This window comes from Capra hircus, chromosome 18 (genome assembly GCF_001704415.2).
Source record: "Capra hircus breed San Clemente chromosome 18, ASM170441v1, whole genome shotgun sequence".
Taxonomy (NCBI): Eukaryota; Metazoa; Chordata; class Mammalia; order Artiodactyla; family Bovidae; genus Capra; species Capra hircus.
In genome coordinates, this window is record NC_030825.1 from 61,853,895 (window position 1) to 61,878,400 (window position 24,506).

At 42.2% G+C, this 24,506-nt stretch overlaps 1 protein-coding gene across 1 annotated transcript; it reads left to right on the plus strand.

Annotated features, from left to right (window-relative positions):
• On the plus strand, positions 157 to 23,930 carry LOC102188077 (zinc finger protein 813-like). Its single transcript, XM_018063216.1, has 8 exons — positions 157 to 255; positions 1,199 to 1,308; positions 1,597 to 1,606; positions 1,713 to 1,821; positions 5,332 to 5,390; positions 5,529 to 5,579; positions 13,229 to 13,355; positions 21,609 to 23,930. The coding sequence occupies exons 1-8, from the start codon at positions 157 to 159 to the stop codon at positions 23,105 to 23,107; spliced, it is 2,064 nt and encodes a 687-aa protein (XP_017918705.1). The 3' UTR covers positions 23,108 to 23,930.

Sequence of the window (24,506 nt, forward strand, 5' to 3'; positions counted from 1 at the left end):
GGTGACAGGGTGGCCTGGTCCGGCGCAGGCCAGACCCAAGGGGAGGCCGCAAATCCCGCTCTCAGCGGGATGGGCCCTCGCCTCGAGCCCCATGTTGGGTGCCAAATGTTAGGTAAAAGACGACCAGGTACACCAAAAAATGTTTAACGGGCTTTAATGGCGAAGCGCTCCCAGGTGGGGTTCCCGGACCTGAATGGGGCAGGTCGAGGAAATTCGAGCGCCCAGACCGCGTTGGAAGTTTGCTTATATATGCAGGTTGCGAGGGATGGCTGGGCTAGCAGATGGGGGTTTGGATAGGCTGCTGGTTCGTGGCATCGCAAGCTGATAGGTTTCTCTATGCGGCTGGGGTGGGGTGGCTTTAGCTGGTGGAGTGTGCTGTCATTGGTCCCTGGCATCTGGGAGGATCCTCTGTTAGGGACTTTCTCGCTGGCGGGAGGGAGAGGAGGGGCGGCCCATCATGGCCCCCGGGTCCGACCTTACACCTGGGACCTGCCAATAAAAGAGATGAGTCATAACCACTGGGCAACCAGGGAATTCCCTGATTTATATTACCTTTGATAAGAATTCTTTGATTCATTTCTAATATTTTATGATGAATTTTTTAATCTTCCCACTGATTGATCACTTTACTTTTTTCTATTTCTCTAGTTTTGTTTCCCACTAATTCTGGCCTTATAAATCGAGTTGACAAGTGCTTTCTCCTTTTCTTAAAAATAAATCATAGAATTACTGGTAATTGTTTTTAAAAAATTTGATAGAATTGTCAAATGCCATTCTTGCAACTTTTTAAAATTATCTTTTGTAAAGGAAAGCCCCTGAGACTGCGAGGGGAAGGGAAGTGGAGACATTTATTACTCAGATTCTGGTGGAGATTCATGGTATAGCTGGAGGGAACATGTAAGAAGTCCTGCAGGGTCTTGGCAGAGCATGGGACATATACCTTTATTAGGATCCATAGATGGGTTGTTTGAATTGGCTTGATCAATTCAAACTCAAAAAGAGTAAGAATTGCTAAGCTACAGTCAGGGGAGGGGAGTCATATCTAAAGAACAAAAAGGGGAAGGCAGATGGTGATGGGGAGTCATATCCTGTGTCTGCTGTTACTTAGGATGTACTGTCAAGGGAAAGGGCAATGTCAGTTCAAGACCCCTGCAGGGAACTTGTGGGGGTTTTTGCTTCCATGGCGATTATTCCCTAGGGTGTCCAGGTTCCGGTAAATCGCGGCCGCGTCTGGACCCCTATTCCGCAAGCCAGGCTTGCTTCCTCGCAGCCTGTCAATTTGGAGACGTCCAAATATCTTTCACATAGGTAATTTGTTGTAGGTTATGGGTTTCGTGGAATTGGTGCATTTCATCTTAAATCATGTAAACTTTTTGTAAGAGTTCCTTTCTATCCTTTTCATGTCTGCGTGTTCTGTAGTAATATTCCCTATTTTATCTAACATCAGTAATTTTATTTAGTGTAAACAAAGGAGGAGCCTTGGGGGCAAACCTATTGCCAGTAGGTTTTATTGAAGCCATTTTCAACTTGTTAGGGAGATACATATTAGCTTCCGACCTAAGTAATCCACACAACGGTAAGCTCTTATTCCAACAGGTTCAAGACAGTAAGTTAACAGACCACTTTGAGGATATGAGAAGGAATCATCTCTCCACCTCCCCTTTGCTGGCTGCATAGAACCACCGCCATTTTCGCACGCCCCTCACCGGTAGTGCACTGCCAAAGTCCCGCCTCCGGAAGCCGGGCTTCTAAATTCGCGCTTGCGCAGTTTCTTACGGAAACGGAAGTGGGGAGCCCAGAGTGAATGTCGGACCGTCCAGGGTAAGCATTTCCTTTCTTGTGTAGATTTGCGCTGCGAGGCCCCCCTCAACTTTAGTGAAACCTCAGTGTCTTCGGAGTGACTGGGGATCTGAAATTTCAGCACTGGGTCCTCCGCCCCAAATAAAACGAATAGTCCCCTTACTGGTCGGGTATTTTAGGTTTAAATTCGTTTCGAGGTTTGTCCCTTACCTTGCCTTTCTGCCTTCGGTGCACGTAAATGCCTCCCTTCGCTACATTATCCCGCTTAAAACTCTTTACTACCTCAACCCTCATGTGAAGTCCTCTTTTGCGAGGTCCTTTTACGTCCCTCACCTCCTAGCTTAGCCCTCTCGCCCCTGGACGGCAGCGCTTCCCACCCCACCCGGGTAGAGGCCGGCTCCTCAACCTCAACCTGGACTTGGTGAAACCGTTTGTGTCTTTTCCCACGAAGGGGTGCTGAAGAGCTCCGTGCCAGAGCCCTTTATATCTCATCCTTTTTGACAGGCAAAGTGGTAGATAAGTGATACGAGAATAGGACCCCTTGTGAGGCTAACAAGTGGGCGGTCGAGAGGGTGCCATGGCCTGAGGACTTACTGGGCTACAGTTTGGAAAGGGAAAAGTGGGAAGGAGAAGACTTTTCTTGAGTAGACCTTTTGCTTCCGTCTTCAGCCCCTCCCCCAGGTTAGGCAATGGAGTTTTCTTGTTCCTGCAAGATCAAGTTAGATCCACAAATTACTGCTTTTTATGTGTGCAAAGAGAGTGTCCTAACTAATGAACTCACTGGGCACAATGTGGGTTTCATGCCACATTGTTTTATTGTTTTGTGGCTCATCTTGTGCTCTGTTGTGTGGGTTTATAGCTATGTAACCCTGCTAGGTTTTGTGGTTAAGCAAAACTGATGTCTTGTGTAATCATTGACTTACAGGCATCTCCCTTATTTTTTCTACTGACAATGCCCTTAGTAGGGATAAACTTTTCTTTTCTTTTCTGTGGTATTTAGCTCCCTGACCAGGATTCAAATCCAGGTTCCCTACATTGGGAGTGCAGAGTGCTAGTCACTGGACCACCAGGGAAGTCCCTGCTTTAATCTGCTTTATCCCTTTACCCTTATCACTGACCTTCTGGAGACTCCACCCCTCTCCTGAGAGCTCCCTCCCTCCCAGCCCCACTGTCCTCCCTTCTCAGCCTGGTCCGTCAGCCACTCAAGCCTCCCCTTCATTGGGAGCCTTTCCCCACCCAGGCGGAGGTGACCTGGGGCAGCCATGTGACACATAGTGTTCTTCTGTGTGTCACAAATTCCACCCGATGGACAGCCTTTTTCCTGTAGGCAGGCTTCCTATTCACTTGCCATCCCTGTAAATATGTAGGGGACCAGGAAAAGCAGAGAAATGAACAACTGAGGGAACTAGAAAAACTGGGAACAAGAAAAGAATGAGGAAAAATAGCTAGGAATAGAAAGGGTGGCCGAGGGACTTGTTAAAAGAGTAAAATGAAAGCGGTTAAGCATTGAAAATACCAGGTGAATAAAATAAGTAAAATTTTAAAAAGATGGTTCTCCACTGATAAGATCTGTCAACTTAAAAAAGCACAATGTGAGGTTTGCAAGTAAACTTTTATTTGGGGCAAAATGAGGACTGCAGTCCAGGAGACAACACTTCACATAGCTCTGAGAAACTGCTACAAAGAAGCAGAGGGAAAGGTCAGTATATATGTGAAGGGGGAATACATGTAATCAAGCACATATTTTTTCCAGAAGATTTCTACTTTTGTGAAGCTTTGCTTATCACAAGGAACAGTCATCACCATGAAGGATTTTAGTGCTTTTCTAGATATGGGGAGCTACAAGAATTGGGCTCATAAAATTGGCTCCTAAAAATATCTATCTGAAGACCTGGGCTTCCAGTTTTTCCTGAGCACAGAGTGCCTCATTTCTGTTCTCCACCCTAAGGTCCTTTCAGAGGGTATTGAAGATCAACATCTACAAAAGCACATGATTTAATCCTTGTAGAAGTAGATAGGTAGATTGTTGTTCTTCAGTCGCTAAGTCGTGTCTGACTCTCTTTGAGTCCATGGACTGCAACACATCAGGCTCCGTTGTCCACCGTCTTGCCAAACTCCTGTCCATTGAGTCAGTGATACTGTCTAATTGTCTGATCCTCTGCCACCTCCTTATCCTCTTGCCTTCAATCTTTCCCAGCATCACAGTCGTTTCCAGTGAGTTGGCTTTCGCATTAGCTGGCCAAAGGACTGGAGCTTCAGTATCTGTCCTACCAATGAATATTGAGGGTTGATTTCCCTTTGGATTGATTGGTTTGATCTCCCTTGCAATCCAGGGGACTCTCAAGAGTCTTCTCCAACATCACAGTTCAAAAGCATCAATTCTTTGGCACTCAGCCTTCATTATGATCCAGCTCACACTTCTGTACATGACTACTGGCATGTGGGTAGATGGCAAGTGCCAGTTTGTAGCTGACAGTAACATAGAGGGGCCTTGGATCAGCGGTGGGGCAGGGGCACCAAAGGAGAGGCGCTTCACACAGAGTGGGGTGAGAGGATGAAAGAGCTGGACACTTGGGCTGCAGAGCAGCATGGCGCTGGGAGAGAAGGAGGATCAAGTGTGACCACAAGAGGAAGTGAGAGCAGGAAGGATGCATCACCACCTGGGGAGTCAGAGAGGGGGGAGAAGGGGAGTGGAAGAGGGAGAGAAGGGGTGTAACTGGAGGGCAGAGAGGAAGCAGCGAGGGGCAAGAAAGAGGCAGAAACACAGATGGAGGACCATCAGGGTGCAGAGACCAAGCATCTCAAGGGGAACAGTTTACAGAGTGGGCAGGACAGGTGTCGGGAAGAAACAGGAACAGCAGGAGAGCAGAGGGGAAGAAAAGAGACAGATAAACCGACTAAAATGGAAACACCTAGTAGAGCAGGTGGGTAGTGGAAACTGGATGCAGATGGATGGTGAGTTGTTTGTTGTGGATAAGTTGTGATATATGATTTCTTATTTTAAGAATGTAATAAAATGTCTCTAATTGTACAGATGAAGATGAGAATAGCAGAGCTTGTGTCTTGTGCATTCTGTAATTCTTTGTATCAGAGGATAACTTCCATTTGCAAATGCTGTTTCTCCAGGGGACAGTGATTTGATTCACTCAGTTGTGAGTCATCCCCTTCCCTTTTCCTTACGTGGGACAGAGGAGCAGGGAGAGGATAAAGGGGGCAAGAAGTGATTGAATCTGTCACTGCATGGTGTCTTAAAAGGAACATTGAGAGGTTTTTTTTTTTGGTGATGGGCTTACTTTTCTTTTTTATATCTTTACATATTATTTATTTGGTAGCATGGAAAAATGATTTAGTTCGTTCAGTTTCTACTTCCCTAGAAGAGGGACATTAACTTCTGTAACAAGCTTTGGTGGTCTTATATAATCAAGTAATTCTTTTCTAAATGTTAATATACTGTGAAATTTGTAAAATGTTGACCCACAATTATTAGGTGATAAAAATTCACAAACTGTTTCTTTTTGAAATGTGTTTCAGATATCTTGGAGGCCTGCCTGCTTTCTCCTCTTTCTCTTTTGTATTGGAAAAGCTCTTTGGTATGTAATAAATAATTTTAGACAGTTTTGCTGGGTATTTGGTCAAGTTATCAATGGTCTTTTATATTAACAGACAAATCCTAGTTTTACCAGTTAGTGTAATATTTTGTTTTCTCCCTTTTTGTGTGTCCTGCTAAGAGGAAGAGGAGGAAACAAAAGGAAGAGAAGTCAGAAATGGCTCTTTCTCAGGTAAAGTCATATTCTTAGTTGTTTTTCAGTCTGTCCTTCTTGAAATGACCTTCTTTGGACATGCTAATCTTTGAAGAATCTGAAGTATCCTGCCTGATAACCTGTATATTCATCTTATTTTTCAAGAGATTTTTGGCTGTTTGCTGGCTCTTGAGATTCCCTATGAATTTACGAATGATTGTTTTTCTATAGGTGCAAAAATTGCCTTTGAAATTTTGATAGAGATTCTTTATATCTGTAGACCACACCCCCTGCAGGAAAAGCGTGGAGTCTTAACCACTGGACCCTAATTTGGGAAGTCCCTAGTTTGGTCATTTTTTGTAAAGAAAATTTTGCAATGAAACTTTATTGACTTGGTTTTTACAGTTTGCTGCTTTTAAGCAAAGGAAGTGTTACCTGTTTTTAATCAGTTTGACTGGCCTCTTAAAAATTTGGGGGGTATGTTAGGTCTTATCTGCTGGGTTGCAAGTGAAGGAATTTCTTTCTTTTTTTTTTTCCTTATTGTGTAAATTTTATTTTTAATTGGAGGATAGTTGCTTTACAATGTTGTGTTGGTTTCTGCCATACAACAACATGAATCAGCCATGGATATACATATATCCACTACTTCTTGGGCTTCCCTTCCACCCAAATTTGGTCATTTTAAAAACATAAAGTTCCCACTGCATGATTACAGGGTGTGTTTCTTTCATATATATCTCCAAGGACTTCTTTAAGAGTTTCCCACTCTTCAGTTTAGAGGTCTTGGACCTAGTTGGCTGATATTTTCCCTAAGGATTTTATCGGATTGTCCTCTGATTTTCTGTTGACATGATTCGTTGTGTATTGAAGTGCAACTGATTTTGGTGTGCAGATATTTTATGCTGCAACTCTTCTAAGGTTTTTCTAAATTTTTATTTATTTTTGGCTGTGTTAGTTCTTTATTGCTGCGAGTGGGCTTTGTCTAGTTCTGACAGTTGGAGGCTACTTGCTGGTTGTGGTACAAGCGCTTTTCATTACAGTTGCCTCTCTTGTTGCCAGAGCACAGGCTCTAGGTGGGCAGGTTTCACTAGTTAGTTGCCCCACTGCATATGACATCTTGCTGGACCAGGGACTAGCAGGCGGATTCTTTACCACTGGACCACTTGGAAAGTCCTTAATGTGTTTAGAGTAGTCAGTTCTTACAGTCTCTTTTGGGTTCTATATATAAAATCCTGTCACCTACAAAATAAAAGGTAATTTTACTTTCTTTTTAGTTTAGATAACTTGGATTTTTTTTTTTTCCCTTTTCTTATTGCTCTGGCTAGGTTATTCAGTGGTTTCTTAAAGAGTAATGCAGAGTGTGCATCTTCCTCTTTTGTGGCTGGAAGGATTTAGCAGTGTGGGCTTCCCTACTACTGCATCTTTGACTACCTGTTAATAAATTTGATATGCTGTGGTTTTATTTTCATTCACATACTTTAAAATTTTCCCTGTGATTTCTTCTTTGACTCGTTCCTTCTTAAACAATAAACTGCTTACTTTCCACTTTTGGAAGCCTTTCCTGTTTTCCTTCTGCTGTTTATTTCTAGTATCATTTTACTGTGGTTAAAGGAGATACTCTTCTTTTTTTTAGAAGATACTTTTTATGTTCTCAGCCTTCATATATTGAGCTTTGTTTTACGGTCTAGCATGTGGTCTGTGAAATGGAGAAAGTTTCAAGACATATGCTGGAGAAGGATGTGATTTTTGCTGTTGTTGAGTGGAATGTTCTATACATGTTTGTTGCTGCTACTGCTGCTACGTCACTTCATTCGTGTCCAACTCTGTGCGACCCCATAGACGGCAGCCCACCAGGCTCCTCTGTCCATGGGATTTGCCAGAAGAGTACTGGAGTGGGTTGCCATTGCCTTCTCCAACATGTTTGTTAGGTCCAGTAATTCTACAGTGTTGTACAAGTGCTCAATTTCCTTGTTGATCTTTTGGTTTCCATGTGCTGGTAAAACTCAAGTAGTGAAGTCTAATGGTGTGCTATTATCTATTTCCATTTTTACTTCTGTTAAGATCTTCATTTTCAGGGGAACTCTGATGTTAGATATATACATATTTGTAATTGTTATATTTTCTTGGTAAATTTACCTTTTCCTGTTTCATAATATATTTTGTGTCTTTTGTTAGGTTTTTCCTTAGATTGTTTTGTCTTTTGTCTGATATTGTGCAGTAACCCCTGCTCTCTTAAGAACTGAATATCTTTTTCCATCCTTTCACTTTTCACCTTAGACTTGTGAACGTTCACAGTTCCAGCTCTTACATGCTCTCTGTGTGTCTTGCTCCCACTCTGTTTTCCTCCTGTCACATTCTCCAGTGGTCCCTGCTTGGGTACCCTGTACCATGGTGAAAGGCAGGCAGGACCTCTGGCCAGCCCCCTTCACTCCACTGTCACTTCAGCGAGAATTCATCAAGTATTTCCTTCTGATCATGATGTTTGGTGACATGTTCTTGGTTGATAACAATATATTTTTTCCCATGTTGTTTTTGTTTTCTTTTTGTCATGATTTTAAATTGTCCAAGTTTTTTATTTTACTACGGTGCTAATTTTGTTATTAATCTACAAATAATGTGTAATAATAATAACTTATCCAAATTTGAATCAAAATTAATTACTGCCAAAAACAAACTCGTTGGCCTTTATTAATGTCTTTTGGTTAAGATGACTGTGGGATAACATGCCCACAGCCATGGGCTTCACAAAGATCACCCCAGAAACAGAGGCTGGAGCAGGGTAGTGACCAGCGCCCCCATTTCCAAGCATGGAACCTGCAGTGGCAGCAGATTGGCCCTAGGTCCACCAGCAGCAGCAGAAAAGCCTGGGTATGGTCGACTCGCGTGCAGCTGATCAGCTCCACTGGCAGACAGTGGAGGGCAGCAGATCGTCTCTACAGTGGACAGTGACTCCCAGTCTGAGGAAGGACCCCAGGGATGCCAGCCACTCCTGGGCAGTGGATGGCTCCAGGGTAGCCAATGGCAGCAGTGAGGCCAGGGTTCCCTGCACTTCTAGGCGTCATCCAATGTCAGCTCCAGCCCTTCCTAGACCCCCTTCCCAGCCACTCCAGCAGGGCCTTTGCTTCAAGCTCTGGTTGCACGTTGAGAGACTCCACAGCCAATGAATGTTTAAATGCTCAATGGGGACCAGCATTGGGACTGCCAGGGTACCAGGCATGTCATCCAGCTACACTGAGCAGCTGAAGGGCATGTCCTTGCTAGTTAGGGCCTGACAAAACATCCACTGGAGAAAGGAATGGCAAACCACTTCAGTATTCTTGCCTTGAGAACTTTATGAATAGTATGAAAAGGCAATAAGATATGACACTGAAAGATGAACCCTCCAGGTCGGTAGGTGCCCATATTCTACTGGGGTAAAGTAGAGAAATAGCAAAAGAAAGAAGAGGCTGAGCTGAAGCTGAAACAGTGCCCAGTTGTGGTTCTATCTGGTGATGAAAGTAAAGTCCAATGCTGTGAAGAACAATATTGCATAGGAACCTGGAATATTAGGTCTAGTGAATCAAGATAAATTGGAAGTGGTCAAACAGGAGATGGGAAGAGTGAACATTGACATTCTAGGAATCAGTGAACTGAAATGGACTGGAATGCTTGAATTTCAGATGACCATTATATCTACTATTGTGGGCAAGAATACTTAGAAGAAATGGAGTAACCCTCATAGTCAACAATAGCCCTGAAATGCAGCACTTGGTTGCATTCTCAAAAATAACAGAATGATATCGGTTTGTTTCCAAGGCAAACCATTCAACATCACAGTAATCCAAGTCTGTGCCCCAACCTTAATGCTAGAGAAGCTGAAGTCGAATGGTTCTATGAAGATCTACAGGATATTCTAGAACTAACGCCAAAAAAAGATGTCCTTTTCATCTTAGGGGACTGGGATGCAAAAGTAGGCAGTCAAGAGATACCTGGATTATTAGGCAAGTTTGGCCTTGGAGAACAAAATGAAGCAGGGCAAAGGCTAACAGAGTTTTTGTCAAGAGAACACAATGGTCATAGCAAACACCCTCTTCCAACAACACAAGAGACAATTCTACACATGAACATAACCAAATGGCTAATACTGAAATCAGACTGATTATATTCTTTGCAGCCAAAGATGGAGAAGCTATATACAGTCAGCAGTAAAAAGACCTGAAGCTGACTGTGGCTCAGATCATGAGCTCCTTATTGCAAAATTCAGACTTAAACTGAAGAAAGTAGGGAAAACCTGTAGGCCATTCAAGTATGACCTAAGTCAAATCCCATATGATTATACAGTGGAAGTGATGAATAGATTCAAGTGATTAGATTTGGTAGACAGATTGCCTGAAGAACTGTGGGTGGAGGTACATAATATTGTATAGGAGGTGATGACCAAAACCATCCCCAAGAAAAAGAAATGCAAGAAGGCAAAATGGTTGCCTGAGGAGGCCTTACAAAAGAGCTGAGAAAAGAAGAGAAGCGAGAAAGGGAAAGATATACTCACTTGAATGCAGAGTTCCAGAGAATAGCAAGGAGAATAAAGAAAGCCTTCTTCAGTGACAAATGCAAAGAAATAAAGGAAAACAATAGAATGGAAAGACTAGTGATCTTTTTAAGAAAATTGGGGTTACCAAGGAAACATTTCGTATAAGCTGGATTGAGAAAAGGCAGTGGACCCAGAGATCAAATTGCCAACGTATGCTGGGTCATAGAAAAAGCATGGAAGTTCCAAGAAAACATCTACTTCTGCTTCATTGACTATACTAAAGCCTTTGTGTGGATCACAACAAACTGGAATATTCCTAAAGAGATAGGAGTACCAGACCACCTTACCCACCTCCTGAGAAACCTGTAGGCAGGACAAGAAGGAACACTTAGAATGAGACATGGAACAATGGACTGGTTCAAATTGGGAAAGGAGTATGTCAAGACTGTCTATTGTCACCCTGCTTATTTAACTTATATGCAGTGTACATCATGAGAAATGCCAGTCTAGATGAATCACAAACTAGAATCAAGATTTCCAGGAGAAATATCAACAACTTCAGATATGCAGATGGTACCACTTTAATGGCAGAGAGTGAAGAGGAACCAAAGAGCCTCTTGTTGAAGGTGAAAGTGAAGAGTGAAAAAGCTGGCTTAAAAGTCAACATTCAAAAACGAAAATCATGGTATCCGATCCTATCCCTTCATGACAAATAGATGGGGGAAATGTCAGATTTCATTTTCTTGGGCTCCAAAATCACTGCAGACAGTGACTGTGCCCACAAAATTAAAAGATGCTTGCTCCTTGGAAGAGAATAGCTATGTCAAACCTAGACAGTGTTTTAAAAATCAGAGACAACACTTTGCCAGCAAAGGTCCATATAGTCAAATTTATGTTTTTTTCTAGTAGTCAGTATGGATGTGACAGTTGGACCATGAAGAAGGCTGAGCATCCGAAAAATTGATGCTTTTGAACTGTGGTGCTGGAGAAGACTCTAGAGAGTCCCTTGGACAGCAAGGCAATCAAACCAGTCAATCCTAAAGGAAATCAACCCTGAATATTCATTGGAAGGACTGATGCTGAAGCTGAAACTCCAGTACTTTGGCCACCTGATGCAAAGAACTGACTCATGGAAAAGACCCTGAGCTGGGAAAAACTGAGGGCAGGAGGAGAAAGGGGGACAGAGGACGAGATGGTTGGTGGTAGCATTGACTCAATGGACATGAGTGAGCAAACTCAGGGTGATTGTGATGGACAGAGAAGCCTGGAGTGCTGCAGTTCATGTGGTTACAAAGAGTGGGAGAGGACTTAGTGACTGAAAGACAACAACAGTGCATTCCTGTGTAAGTTTAAATGGACAAAATTATATTTTTAATACAGTTATTTTGTTGAGGTTGGAATTAAAATACTCTACTTTTTAAAATGTCTGCACTGTTTTTCAGTAGCCTGTTATAAAATTATGTTGACAAATGCAGTTCAGTACCGTTGATTGTTCAGTCATTTTCATTGTCTGAAAGATCCACATGAATAAAAGTGATGAGGAAAACATCTGAAAAATCTGCCTAGAATGTATTCCTCTCATTTTTATTAATTTAGTGTTGATGTGTATACATACATTCAGTTCAGTCGCTCAGTCTCTCAGACTCTTTGTGGTCCCAAGGACTACAGCACGCCAGGCCTCCCTGTCCATCACCAACTCCCCGAGCTTGCTCACACTCATGTCCATTGAGTCGGTGATGCCATCCAATCATCTTCTCTGTCATCCCCTTCTGCCTTCACTCTTTCCCAGCATCACAGTCTTTTCCAATGAGTCAGTTCTTTGCATCAGGTGTCCCAAGTATTGGAGTTTCAGCATCAGTTCTTCCAATGAATATTCAGCACTGATTTCTTTTAGGATGGACTGGTTGGATCTCCTTGCAGTCCAAGGGACTCTCAAGAGTCTTCTCCAACACCACAGTTCAAAAGCATCAATTCTGTGGTGTTCAGCTTTCTTTATAATCCAACTCACATCCATACATGACTACTGGAAAAACCATAGCTTTGACTAGACAGACTTTTGTTGGCAAAGTAAAGTCTCTGCTTTTTAATATGCTATCTAGAGTTGTCATAGCTTTCCTTCCAAGGAGCAAGCGTTTTTTTAATTTCATGGCTGCAGTCACCATCTGCAGTGATTTTGAAGCACAAGAAAATAAAGTCTCTCACTGTTTCCATTGTTTCCCCATCGATTTGCCATGAGGTAATGGGTCTGGATACCATGATCCTAGTTTTTTGAATGTTGAGTTCTAAGCATTTTAAGTACATGCATTTTAGTACATGCATTCATGGATATGCAGTTCCATGCTTTATGTAAAAGTCATGATTTTAAAACTATAATATCTTTTTGTTAAATTACTAACATTTCTTGTGCATGTGTATGCACACACATGTATAAAGACCTTTTAGGCCAATCTATGTTGTGCACCTTGAACTTCTTTCATGTTTTCTCCATGAAACATTCTGGCAATATACTTTTAATGTTCTCTGTGTTACTTAACTCTTTCATTTTAAACTTCAGTTCTAAAGTCCAGCCTTAGGAGTTCAGTTGCTTGCTCTGTGATTCCTTAACTTCTAGACCTGATTGGAGTTTCTCCTTGTGTCTTTGACACAGGTCTCATTTGCAAGATCAGAATAGGTCTTTCTCTAATGAGCTGTGATGCTGACAACAAGTTAATACATGTAAAACATTTAGAGTAATGTATTTCAGACAGGAAGTTCAAATGGTGTTCATCTTTGCTGCTCCTGTCATCATCGTGATTAAAAATTTTGAGTTTTCCTTAAACACACTATAGACTTTGTCATCACTAAAGGTCACTCACGCTCCTCCACATCCAGCTTTGATCATCCCTCAGTGATGGAATATACTAAGACTTTCATATAGACAGCCCAGCTTTGAATTTTTATTTGTATCTGATTCATGTATTTTGTAAGAAAATGAAAAACCTGTATCTATTTGGAGGATATTGTAATCTTTATGATAAAGCATAAGAAATTAAATTAGACAGAGGTAGTGTCAAATACCTTTACATGGCTCTGTCACAATACCTACTTCAACTTGATCTTTTCACCTCTACTCATTTTATATGCAAATAAGAACTCTGCTCATGTTCCGCTGGTTAAGTGTTTTTGTTTTAAACTTAAGGCACAATTGACCTTCAAGGATGTGGCCATTCAATTCTCTCCAGAAGAGTGGGAATGTCTGGACCCTGCTCAGAAGACCTTGTACAGGGACGTGATGTTGGAGACCCTCAGGAACCTGCTCTCTGTGGGTGAGGATAATTTCCTTCCAAAAGTTGGGAGGGTATTTTTGCATTTACTGCTCTTGGCCTTTTGGAACTCCCTATCCTGCTTAATGGAGCTCAAAGCCATGTTGACTCAGGCATGAAAACCTTCATGATGTAGGCTCAGGAGTTTAAACATGCCCTTCCTTCAGATGATCTGGCCACTTCACGTTAGGAGTTTTTCCAGCCCTCAATGTCTAACCCTCATCTGGAAACTTTTAAAATATTTTAATTCTCTGTATTCTGCTTCTGTGCTTTTGACTCAGTACTTATTAGAAGAGTGTTGGATGATACCTGCATATTACGTTGTTCCCCTCTGAATCAAAAACATGGCAGGCAGTTGATGATTTTGTGAAACCGTTTTCCAGAGCCACCTGTAATGTCCTCACTCTCATGTGAACACAGAGTTGAGATTCTGGAAAAACCACAGTAGTTGACTTTCTCTCCCTCATTTTTTTTCTTTTAAGAAATAATTAATTAATTTATTTTTTATTTTGTTGGATCTTCATTGCTGTGCGGGCTTTTCTCTGGATGCAGCAAGTGGGGGCTACTCTAGTTGTGATGTGCAGTCTTCTCTTGTTACGGAGCACGGGCTCTAAACTGTCAGGGCTTAATGGTTTTGGCTCCTGAACTTGAGTGCACAGGCTCCATAGTTGTGGCTCAGGGCCTTATTTTCTCCCTGTCATGAGAGATCTTCTTGGATCAGAGTTTGAATCTGTATCTCCTGCTTTGGCAGGTGGATTCTTTGCCACTGAGCCACCAGGGAAGCCCCTAGTGACCACCTACTTTGATCCTCAAGAAATGGTTTAAGAATTTTTTCTAGAGATAACATCGTCCAAGTCCACATCCTCATGCAAGGGTATTGAATAAACTGTTGATGCCATATTTTTGATGCCTGGGTGCACCATTCTACGTCCACACTTAAGCTTGAAGCATCTTAATGAGAGAGCTTGAGAATTCCCTCTCGGTCCAGTGGTTAGGTGCAGGTTCCATCCCTGGTCAGTGAACTAAGATCCCACAGACCATGGTGTGGAACCCTCCTCTTCTCCAAACAAATAATGAGACAGCTTACGAGGTGGAGTGATACCTTCAGTGATGAACCATCATTTGTTTTTGGCACTGCTGCTTTCATTTTGTACATTTCTGTGCATAATAAATGGTCTTGATTTGTTTCTCTACATCAGTTTATGTATTTCATGTTACTTAGAGTGCTTGTTTTCTGTTTTCAGTGTGTGGGTTGGTTGATGGAAGATGAGCCAGCCCCATCCAGGTAGAATTGGAGATTAGTTCTTTTTTAATTTTTATTTGTTTAAAAAGTTTTTATCTTATTGGTTTATTTTTTGGCCTTACCATGTGGCATGTGGGATGTTAGTTCCCTGACCAGGGATCGAACCCATGCCCACTGCACTGGAAGTGTGGAATCTTAACCATTGGATCACCAGGAAATTCCAGTGATTAGTTGTTTTTAGAGTTGTTTACATATTCTTGACATTTTATTATGACATAAATCATTTGCAAATATTTCCTGCCATAGCATAGATTATTTTTCACTCTACTAGGTGTGATCTAATGCACAGTAGTTTATAGTTTTGAAGTAGCTCATATTTCTGTTTTAGGTTTGTCACTGGTGCTTTTCGTGTAATGCATGATAAATCATTGGTGACTGCTCTGTCATAAAGCTTTTCCTGCATGTTTATTTCTAGCAGTTTTATGCATTTTGGGCTTGGTTAGGTCTTTTATTGGTTTTGTATGTCAGTTAATGGTCCAGCTAAATTGTTGTGTATTTGGAGAACTGTTTTTCTTCACGTTTTCTTTTTTTTAATAGACTGCCCTTCCTCCATTGAGTTGTCTTGACCCCCTTCTAGAACAATTGACCATATATGAGAGATTCTTTCTAATGTCCCTGTACTATTCCACCAGTTGCTCTATCTTTATCTTTGTACCACATCATTTTATTAATATAGGTTTGGAGTAAGTTTTGAAATAAAAGACCTGCGAGACCTCTGGCTGCGGGGGGCGCTCCGCAGAAAAAGAGAGGCAGTGGAACTTCTCTCAGCAAAGCCGAGGGGTCCAGAGGAGAGGTGAGCCTGCTGTCCACCAACCCAGCCCCTCGGCGAGCGAGAGACAATCAGAGGCGACAGGGGTTCCATCTAAGCACGTCTGCTTTATTGCCACAAACTCTTGGTTTATATAGGCAAGCAAGGGGGTTTTGCGAGGGTTGTACCAATCACGTTAAAGGTCAAATCTTAATATACCATAGTTGCACCAATCACGTTAAAGGTCAAATCTTCATGCGCTTCATTGCAACAGGAGTCTATGGTGACCACCCGCTGTCCACGTGCAGGGAAATCAAGAGAGCCAATCAAAAGTTTTAACAAACAATTTAGGCCGCGCCCTCATCTCTTCCACCAGGTGCCATCTTAGTTTCCGACCACAAAGGTAGCCCTTCTTTTCTAAGGTTTCCCATTTAGGGCCCCACATCTGGCTTTGTTCTTTTTAAGCGTACTTTGCTCTTCAGCATCTTTTGAGATTCCAAATGAATTTGTAAGATGTGTTTATCATTTCTCCAAGAAGTACTATTGATTTTACTAAGCAGTGAGTTGAATCTGTTGATTGCTTGGTTAATACTGACATCTTGACAATATTGACTTCAAATCCTTGAGTTTAGGATGTCTTTGTGTCAATTGTGTCTTTTCTAATGTTTTTTAGCCATGTTTTTAGTTTACAGTGTACACATCTTTCTGTCATTGTATAAGATTTGTCCTTTAGCATGTTGCCATAGCTTTTTAAATTCCTTGTTTACCAAGTGTTTTATTATGAAAAGCTGTTGACTTGTGTCAAATGCTTTCTACTGCATTAGTTCAGATGATCATTTTATTTTTTGTTTCATTCCATCAATATACTTTTTTGAACCATTCTTACATTTCAAGAATATATTGTTATGCCCAATGTCTGAGTCCCCAAAACTGAGAGAATAAGACGTCCACAGCAATGCAAAAGCATAAAGGGGTTTTATTGCCAGCTCGAGCCAGGGCTCCCATCTCATCCAGCACAGTGGAGTCTTGACGAGAGCCCTGAGCCCAGATTTACAGCAGTATTTATAAGTTTAGAACAAAGACAGGGAGTTGGCAAGGGTTGATTGGCTGCAGGGGTTTCCTGGTATTTACTGATTGGCCAGTCATCATCCCTCTGATTGGCCAGAGTTATCATCCTCGGAAGCCCTGGAAGCATGACTCAGGGATTATTTTTGGCCTAGTGTACCTCTCTGAGCCTGTCATGGCTCTGGTGAGGTTGTAACATTCCCCCCTGTCTTTAGATCATATAGTGGAATCTTCCTCTTTTTTGGGGGGTACAGTTTGATATTGCTGTCTAAGCACAAATAGTTGAACTGTATTAATATGCTCTTTTATAAACGTAATGAGCCGGGTGTTTGTTTTGGGGCCCAGTAGTCATACATTATCTTTTTAGGGTGGTACAGGATTTTGGGCATTACAGTCACTATTATACAGAACTCTCTGTTTTGATTAAAAACTGATGCATGTAAACATGGAGTTAGCCCGATGTGTGAACAAACCCACCATCTTTTGTCTCAGACACAATCTAATTTGTCTTATTTAGTCTTGTAATACTGGCCACCTGGGCACATAGTGGGGCTTTTTACTTTTAAAGATAGGGCATATGGGAGGGGGCCTCTCATATATAACTTTGAAAGGGGTTAAGTCCAGCTTGTAGGGGGAATTACGCGCATGGAAGAGGGTGAAGGGAAGGAGAGTCACCCAGTCCCCGCCAGTCTCTATTGCCAATTTTGCCAAAGTTTCTTTTAGAGTCCGATTTATCTTTTTAACCTGTCCTGAGCTCTGGGGATTGTATTTACAATGCAGCTTCCATTTGGTCCCCAGAGCTAAGGCCAGTCCCTGTACAGTCTGACTCACAAAGGCAGGCCCGTTATCAGAGCCAATAGTCACCGGCAGCCCAAACCTAGGTACTATTTTTTTTTAAGATCTTTGTAGCTACTATCATGGCTGTTTTTCCCTTAGTAGGGAATGCTTCCACCCACCCAGAAAAAGTATCCACCAAAATTAACAAATAACGGTACCCATATTTGCCTGGTCTTACCTCTGTAAAATCTACCTCCCAGTGTTGCCCTGGCCTCTCTCCCCGGTACCTCATTCCCGTATGCTGTCCTTTTCCCGGCTTTATCATCTGGCACGCTTTGCAGGCCTGGGCTATGTCTCGTACAGTCGCCTGTTGTCGGGGAAACCCCAAACGTGCTGTCTGTAAGAAGGTTAGTCTTTTTTTCTCCTAGATGGGTGGTCAGATGTAGGTGCGTACAGAGGTGTTGACCCAAGTTGGTGGGAAGTATCAAGTTGTCATCTTGGTTCCGATACCATCCGTCTTCACCCTCCTGAGGGCTGGCATTTTTTTGAATCCAATTGAGATCAGAAGAGGAATACTTGGGGGTTGGGGGCAAGGTTTCCATACCTGGGGGTGGCAGCCCCACAGTTAGTATAGGGGCTGTGCAGTCCCTGTTAGCTGCCTCATGAGCCGCCATATCAGCAGCTCGGTTGCCTCGAGCCTTGATGTCTCTTTTTTTTTGATGTCCAGGGACATGTACTATTGACACTGCTCGAGGCTGTTGGACGGCTGTTAAGAGTCTGCGGATTTCAGGCAGGTTTTTAACTTTTTTTTCCTCGGCTGTCAAAAATCCCCGCTCTTTATATATTGGGCCCTGGATGTGTACGGTGCCAAATGCATACCGACTGTCGGTATAAATAGTGACTCTTTTTCCTTTTGTCCTCTCCAGAGCCTGTATTAAGGCTATTAGTTCCGCTTTTTGGGCAGAGGTACCCAGGGGAAGGGCTTCAGCCCATATTATCTTTCCAGAGTCATCAACTATTGCGGCTCCAGCCTTTTTCTGTCCATCCTTTATAAAACTGCTTCCATCTGTAAACCATATCAGCTCACTATTATTTAAAGGCACATCTGCTAGGTCTTTTCGTATTGCCGTCGTCTCAGCCAATATCTCACCACAATCCTGGAGGGGGCTGTCTTCCTCCGGGTTGGGTAAGAGAGTGGCCGGGTTTAGGAAGCAGGGCATCTGGAAGTGTATCCATGGGGTGTCCAGCAGCAAAGCCTGATAATGGGTCAAACGGGCGTTAGAGATCCATTTATTTGGTGGCTGCTTCAGAATCTCTTTGATGGCATGGGGAGTGTAGACCAGGAGTCGCTATCCATAAGTCAGCTTGTCAGCATCATGGACCAGGAGGGCAGTAGTGGCAATGATTCGGAGGCAAGGTGGCCACCCCGCAGCCACTGGGTCCAGTCGTTTGGATAGGTAGGCCACTGGTCGCCTCCAAGGCCCCCACTGCTGCATCAAGACTCCTTTTCCCATTTCCCGTTTTTCATCTGTGAACAATTGGAAGGGCTTGGACGGGTCAGGGAGAGCAAGGGCTGGGGGCTTCCAGCAGAGCCTGTCTGAGTTCTTGAAAAGCCCGTTTTATTGGCTCAGTCCAAGTCCAGTTTTTTTTTTTTTTTTCACTTCTTTTATATAGTGGCCGGGCCTTTTCAGCAAATCCCAAGATCCATAGCTGGCAGTACCCAATAGTCCCAAGAAATTCTCTCACTTGTTGAGGAGTTGCTGGCTCAGGAATCTGCAATATGGTCTCTTTCTTGGCCTGCGTCAGCCATCTCTGTCCTTGTTTTATTTTATACCCTAGGTATATGACTTCTTGCCTATCTGCTTGCAAAATGCACACTGGTCCTTTTTAAGTCCTTGCCTTGCTGGCTTTCTTTCACCCTTTGAATGGACTTCCCTTGTTCTCTGAGAACTAGTTCCCTATTCCACCCCTGCAAAGAATATCTGGGCTAATTTTTTCTGATTCCTACGGTTTTCTTCGGCCCTGAATTCTCTTTCCTCTCGCCTAACACGTTCTTCCCTTTCTTCTGGAGTCTCTCTATGATTAAAAACTCTCTCTGCTGCCCTCACCAGGTCTTGCAGGGATTGCTCTCCCAACCTCTCTATTTTCTGTAGTTTTTTCCTGATATCTGGGGCTGCCTGATTCACGAATGCTAGCATGACGGCTGCGTGCGACTCATCGGCTTGTGGGTCCATGGCGGTGTACTGCCTAAAAGCTTCCATTAATCTCTCAAGGAAAGCTGCTGGGCTCTCATTTGGCTCTTGTCTAACCAGATTTACTTTAGCCAAATTTGTTGGCCTCCTGGCGGCTGCTCGGAGGCCGGCCATGAGAGTCTGGCGGTACACTTGGAGACGCTCCCTACCTTCAGCGTGCTTGAAGTCCCAGCAGGGCTGCGTCAGGGGAAATCCCTCATCAATCAGGTTAGGCTGCGTAGTGGGTCTCCCATCTACCCCTGGTACATTTTTTCGTGCTTCTGACAAGATCCGTTTGCGTTCCTCTGTAGTAAAGAGCACTTGTAACAACTGTTAACAATCATCCCAGGTGGGGTTATGGGTGAAAAGGATAGATTCTAAAAGGTCAGTGAGGCCCTGAGGTTTTTCAGAGAATGAAGGAGTCTGAGTTTTCCAGTTGTAAAGATCACTGGTGGAAAAGGGCCAGTACTGGTATGTCCGTTCTCCGTCTGCTTGGGCAGGCCCCGCCCGAACTGGAAATGCCTGGACTGTGGAGGAGGGGGCTTCTGGTTTGTTTTCTTCCACCATATTGGTGATGCCCCTGGTTTTTCCCCGAGTCCCTTGGGCGGGGCCTCCTTCCCGGGCTGGGGCCGAAGGCTCGGTGTCCCTTTGTATCCCTTCAGAAGAGACCTGAGGAACCTGCGGGGGCAGAAGTGGATCTGCATAGGGGAGCAGGGAGAGTTCAGTCTCCAGGTCAAGTAAATTGGGGTATAGTGAGGATTCCTGGAATATTGGTTTCACCCGGTTGCTGCGCTTTTTGTCTTCTTTTTCTTTGGATGCTTCCACGACTAGTACCTGTGGATGTAATGAAGCTGAGGACGGGGAAGAGGGAAGGGAAGTGAGGGGCTGAAAAACAAAAGGTTTTAGCCAGGCTGGGGGGTTTTTCACCAGGTCCTGCCAGACCAAAATGTATGGAGTTTGGTCTGGGTGCCACGAAGGGTAGGGGGTGAGCACCTTCTCTCTGACCACTCGAAGAGTAGGCAGGCTGAAGGTGCCTTCTTGTGGCCAGCCAACATCAAAAGCAGGCCACTCAGCAGAACAAAAAGTTACTAAATTGCTTTTCTTCATCAGCAATGATAGATTCTGTGCTCTAGACTTGAAATCAGAGAAGTGGTTAGTCATAAGAGATAAAGGAGTAGAAGTTGTTTGTCCCATGATCACAGAAAAGTACGCTGGGAGCCAACAGAACACACAAAGAGCAGCGCAGACACCACGAATAGACAAACAGATAACAAACGCAAGGTGGCCACCGACAATGCACTCAGTCTTACCTGAAGGATGTTCACAGAGCCAGCCGCCCCACCAGCTCGATGCTGGGCCTTGGCCTTATGCTGGGCTTAATCCAGTAACCAGAGCCAGCCGCCTTTTCCTTTTAACCTCAGTATTTTTAGTTGCCTGAACTTACAGTTTTATTCACATATACATACAGTCATAAGCCGTGATATCCTCTGTTTATTATTCCCTGAAATCTACTCAGACCCTTTATCTGTCTTACTCTTTTTTTCATGTTCCTTTGATGCAGATAGAAACACTAACCTTTACTCACTTATTTTAATGGTTCTCCTGATCTCCCCAGTTTCCAAGTATTCCTTGGAAATACTGGGTGGAGTGAACCCATCACTCCACCTTTCTTATTATTCACACTGTAAAATGATTTTGTTTCATCCCTTGGACAACTTTCTCAGGATACAACTTACTATGTGCAGCTGTGATGACTCCGAAACCATTTTGAAGAGGGATTCCTGAATAACAGTGTTAGTTACCCAGCTCACTTCTTCTTGCATCACCTATGATTTCCTTTCTAAACTCCCTAGTGTTTGTATGTTTAGTCTTTAATTTCTTTGGGTTTTGTGGTTATGGTGGAAAAGTACCTTTATTTTTGAGAGCTAATACAAGTTTTTCCAGTTTTAATGTTATATCATTGTGTGTTTGAAAATAGACTACCCTAAGCTTGATTTGAGTTATGGGTAACCACTGTTTCTATAGTGAAGAGTCTTATCCTTCAGTTTTCCTAAAAATTTTTAACATTGTGATTGAAAAAATATTTATTCATACAGTATAGTAATATATCTGTGATTCTTTATATTTTGTAGCTATCTCTCATATACACATGATCAAGAAATCACAACTAAAATCAAACATTGATATAGGAGAAAGATTCCAAACAGTGATGTTGGAAAACCATGAAAGCCACGAAATCAAGCATTTTTACCATCAAGAATTACAGGAAAATAAGTGTGACCTTGGGTATCAGTGGAGAGATGATGAAAGAAATTATAAAAATATCCCTACATCCCATAAGGAAGTTGTCACTTATGGAAGAGTTCAGCCCAGTGGAAAGGATACAGAAAAGAAGCTGATTGCAAATATACTTCCATTAAGCTCTTGGGATGCACTGTGCATGTTTCAGAGTAGACAGACAATTGATGAATTTCATCAAGCTGATGACAACATTAACAGTAGTACGTCATTTTCACCATCTCAGGAAATTTCTCCTTCTGGCCAATCCAAAATTTCTAATATATATGGGAGTGATTTTATGCATCCTTCAATATTGACACAAGACCAGAAAGCACACAGGGAAAGACCTTACAAATGTAATGAGGGTGGCAAAATCTTTCTTAAGGGCTCAGACTTCAGTAGACATCAGATAATCCATACAGGAAAGAAATTGCGTAAATGTAACTTTTGTGGAAAGATCTTTAGTCGAAATTCACACCTTGAAGTTCATCAGAGAACTCATACTGGAGAGAAACCTTATAAATGTAATGTGTGTGGCAAGAGTTTTAATCATAATTCATATCTCACATGTCATAAGAGAATTCATACTGGAGAGACACCTTACAAATGCAATGTCTGTGGGAAAACCTTTCGGTATCCCTCAGGCCTCTGGAGACATATGATAAAACATACTGGAAGAAAACCATTTAAATGTGATGTATGTGGCAGAGTCTTTAATCAAAATAAAGACCTTGCAGTTCATCACAGAAATTATACTGGAGAGAAACCTTACGAATGTAATGAATGTGTCAAGGTTTTTTGTGATAAGGAAACTGTTACAAGGCATCAACAAATTCAAACTGCAGTAACAGCATACAAATGTAATACATGTGGCAAGTACTTTCATCACAGGACTGCCCTTATACGGCATCAACATGTCCATACTGGAGACAAACCTCACAAATGTAATGAGTGTGGCAAGTACTTTAATCAGAAATCCAATCTGGTGCGTCATCAAACGATTCATAATGGTGACAGACCTTACAAATGTAATCAGTGTGGCCATCTGTTTAGTCTGAAAGGAAGCCTTGCAGCTCATCAGAGGATTCATACTGGAGAGAAACCTTACAAATGTAGTGAGTGTGGCAAAGTCTTTAATAGAAATTCAAACCTCGTAGTTCATCAGAGAATTCATACTGGAGAGAAACCTTACAAATGTAATGAGTGTGGTGAGATGTTCAGCAGTAGAGCAACCCTCATCAGTCATCAGTTCATCCATACTGGAGAGAAACCTTACAAATGTGATCAGTGTGGCAAAGGCTTTGGTTACAAACAATGTCTTCGAATTCATCACAGATTGCATAATGAATAAGTGGAAGTGAAAGTGATAGTCACTCCCGTCATGTAGCCTGTCAGGCTCCTTTGTCCATTGGATCTCCAGGCAAGAATACTGGAATGGGTAGACATTTCCGTCTCCAGGGGATCTTACTTTACCTAATGAGCCACCAGGGAAGTCCACATAATGAATAGAAACATTACAAATTTGTTGTGTGAAAAAGCCTTTACTCAGATCTCAACCCTACCACACATCGAAAATCCAACTTAAGAAACACCATGTAATTGTGTTTCTAAGCAATTGTGTAATTGCTATATGTGGGAAGGTCTTCAAAATTCAAACTTCAAAAAAAATTCAGATCTGAAAATTCACAGCTTAGAATTTGTTGGAGAACTCATAGCGGGAAGAAACTGTACAAATATCATGAGTGTTATGAAGTTTTTTTGCACTCACCACCAGGTAATCTGTAATGGGAAGAAACCTCACAAGTTTAATGACTGTCTCTATGTTTAGTTAAAATTCATACCTTGTATATAATATGCCAGATAATTCATACTGGAGAGAAACCTTTCAAATGTAATGAGTGGCGATTTCTTCAGTATGCCTTTAAGCCTAAAACGTCCCTGCAGGTGTTCCATGATCTTGAACATTGAACAGTGTATGAGGTGTCAAGGCTTTTACAGGTGTCCACATCTTCGGCTTTATTAGAGTTTGTAGAACTGCAACATCACATCAACTGTAGTGCAAGAACCATAGACACTTGATGAGATGAGAATGTTTCTGGAAAACTGTGTTTTGCTTTTCTACATACCCCATACTAAATTTTCCATTTCTACTGTACCAATTACTACAAACTGAGTGCCTTAAATAAATAGATTTATTCTCTTATGTTTCCATTCAAGACTTGTAAATGGATCCAAAGCTCTGTGCTCTTTGGGGTACTCCAGGTCACAATTTGTTTTCTTGCTTTTATGAATTTCCAACATCATTTTCATCCTTTTTCTCATGATCTCTATGTGATTTTCCATCACAGGCTCTTTAATCAATGATTTTGTTCAGATGTCCTCTTATCATATGAGCACTTCCTCAACACATTGTTTAAATTAGGTCAGCCTCTCTTTCTGTCATTGTATTAATTCATTACTAGGGTCATATCTTACTTAATGATTGCTGACATTCCCTTATAGAATATAACCTCCTGAAGGCAGAGTATTTTATTTCTTATTAGACCATCAGTGATTAGGACCCAGTGCAGGAAATGAATTGGTTGATAAAGTTGAAAAATTGTTTTAGACATTTCTATTGCATACTTTATAGTCCAAAAAAGAACTTTTATATGTAGTCTGAATATAAAAAATTTGAGTGACCTACTTTATTGTGTGATTCACTTTATCGTCATTCTCTGGAACTGCATTTGCAGTATTTCCAAAGTATG

What these genes read in the sequence shown, in the direction of transcription:
- LOC102188077 (XM_018063216.1), top strand. Translation starts at nt 157, where the DNA reads ATGGCGAAGCGCTCCCAGGTGGGGTTCCCGGACCTGAATGGGGCAGGT. An exon ending in TGTATTGGAAAAGCTCTTTG is followed by an intron (nt 5,391 to 5,528) that starts GTATGTAATAAA and finishes TGTCCTGCTAAG; the next exon opens with AGGAAGAGGAGGAAACAAAA. An exon ending in CAGAAATGGCTCTTTCTCAG is followed by an intron (nt 5,580 to 13,228) that starts GTAAAGTCATAT and finishes TTTAAACTTAAG; the next exon opens with GCACAATTGACCTTCAAGGA.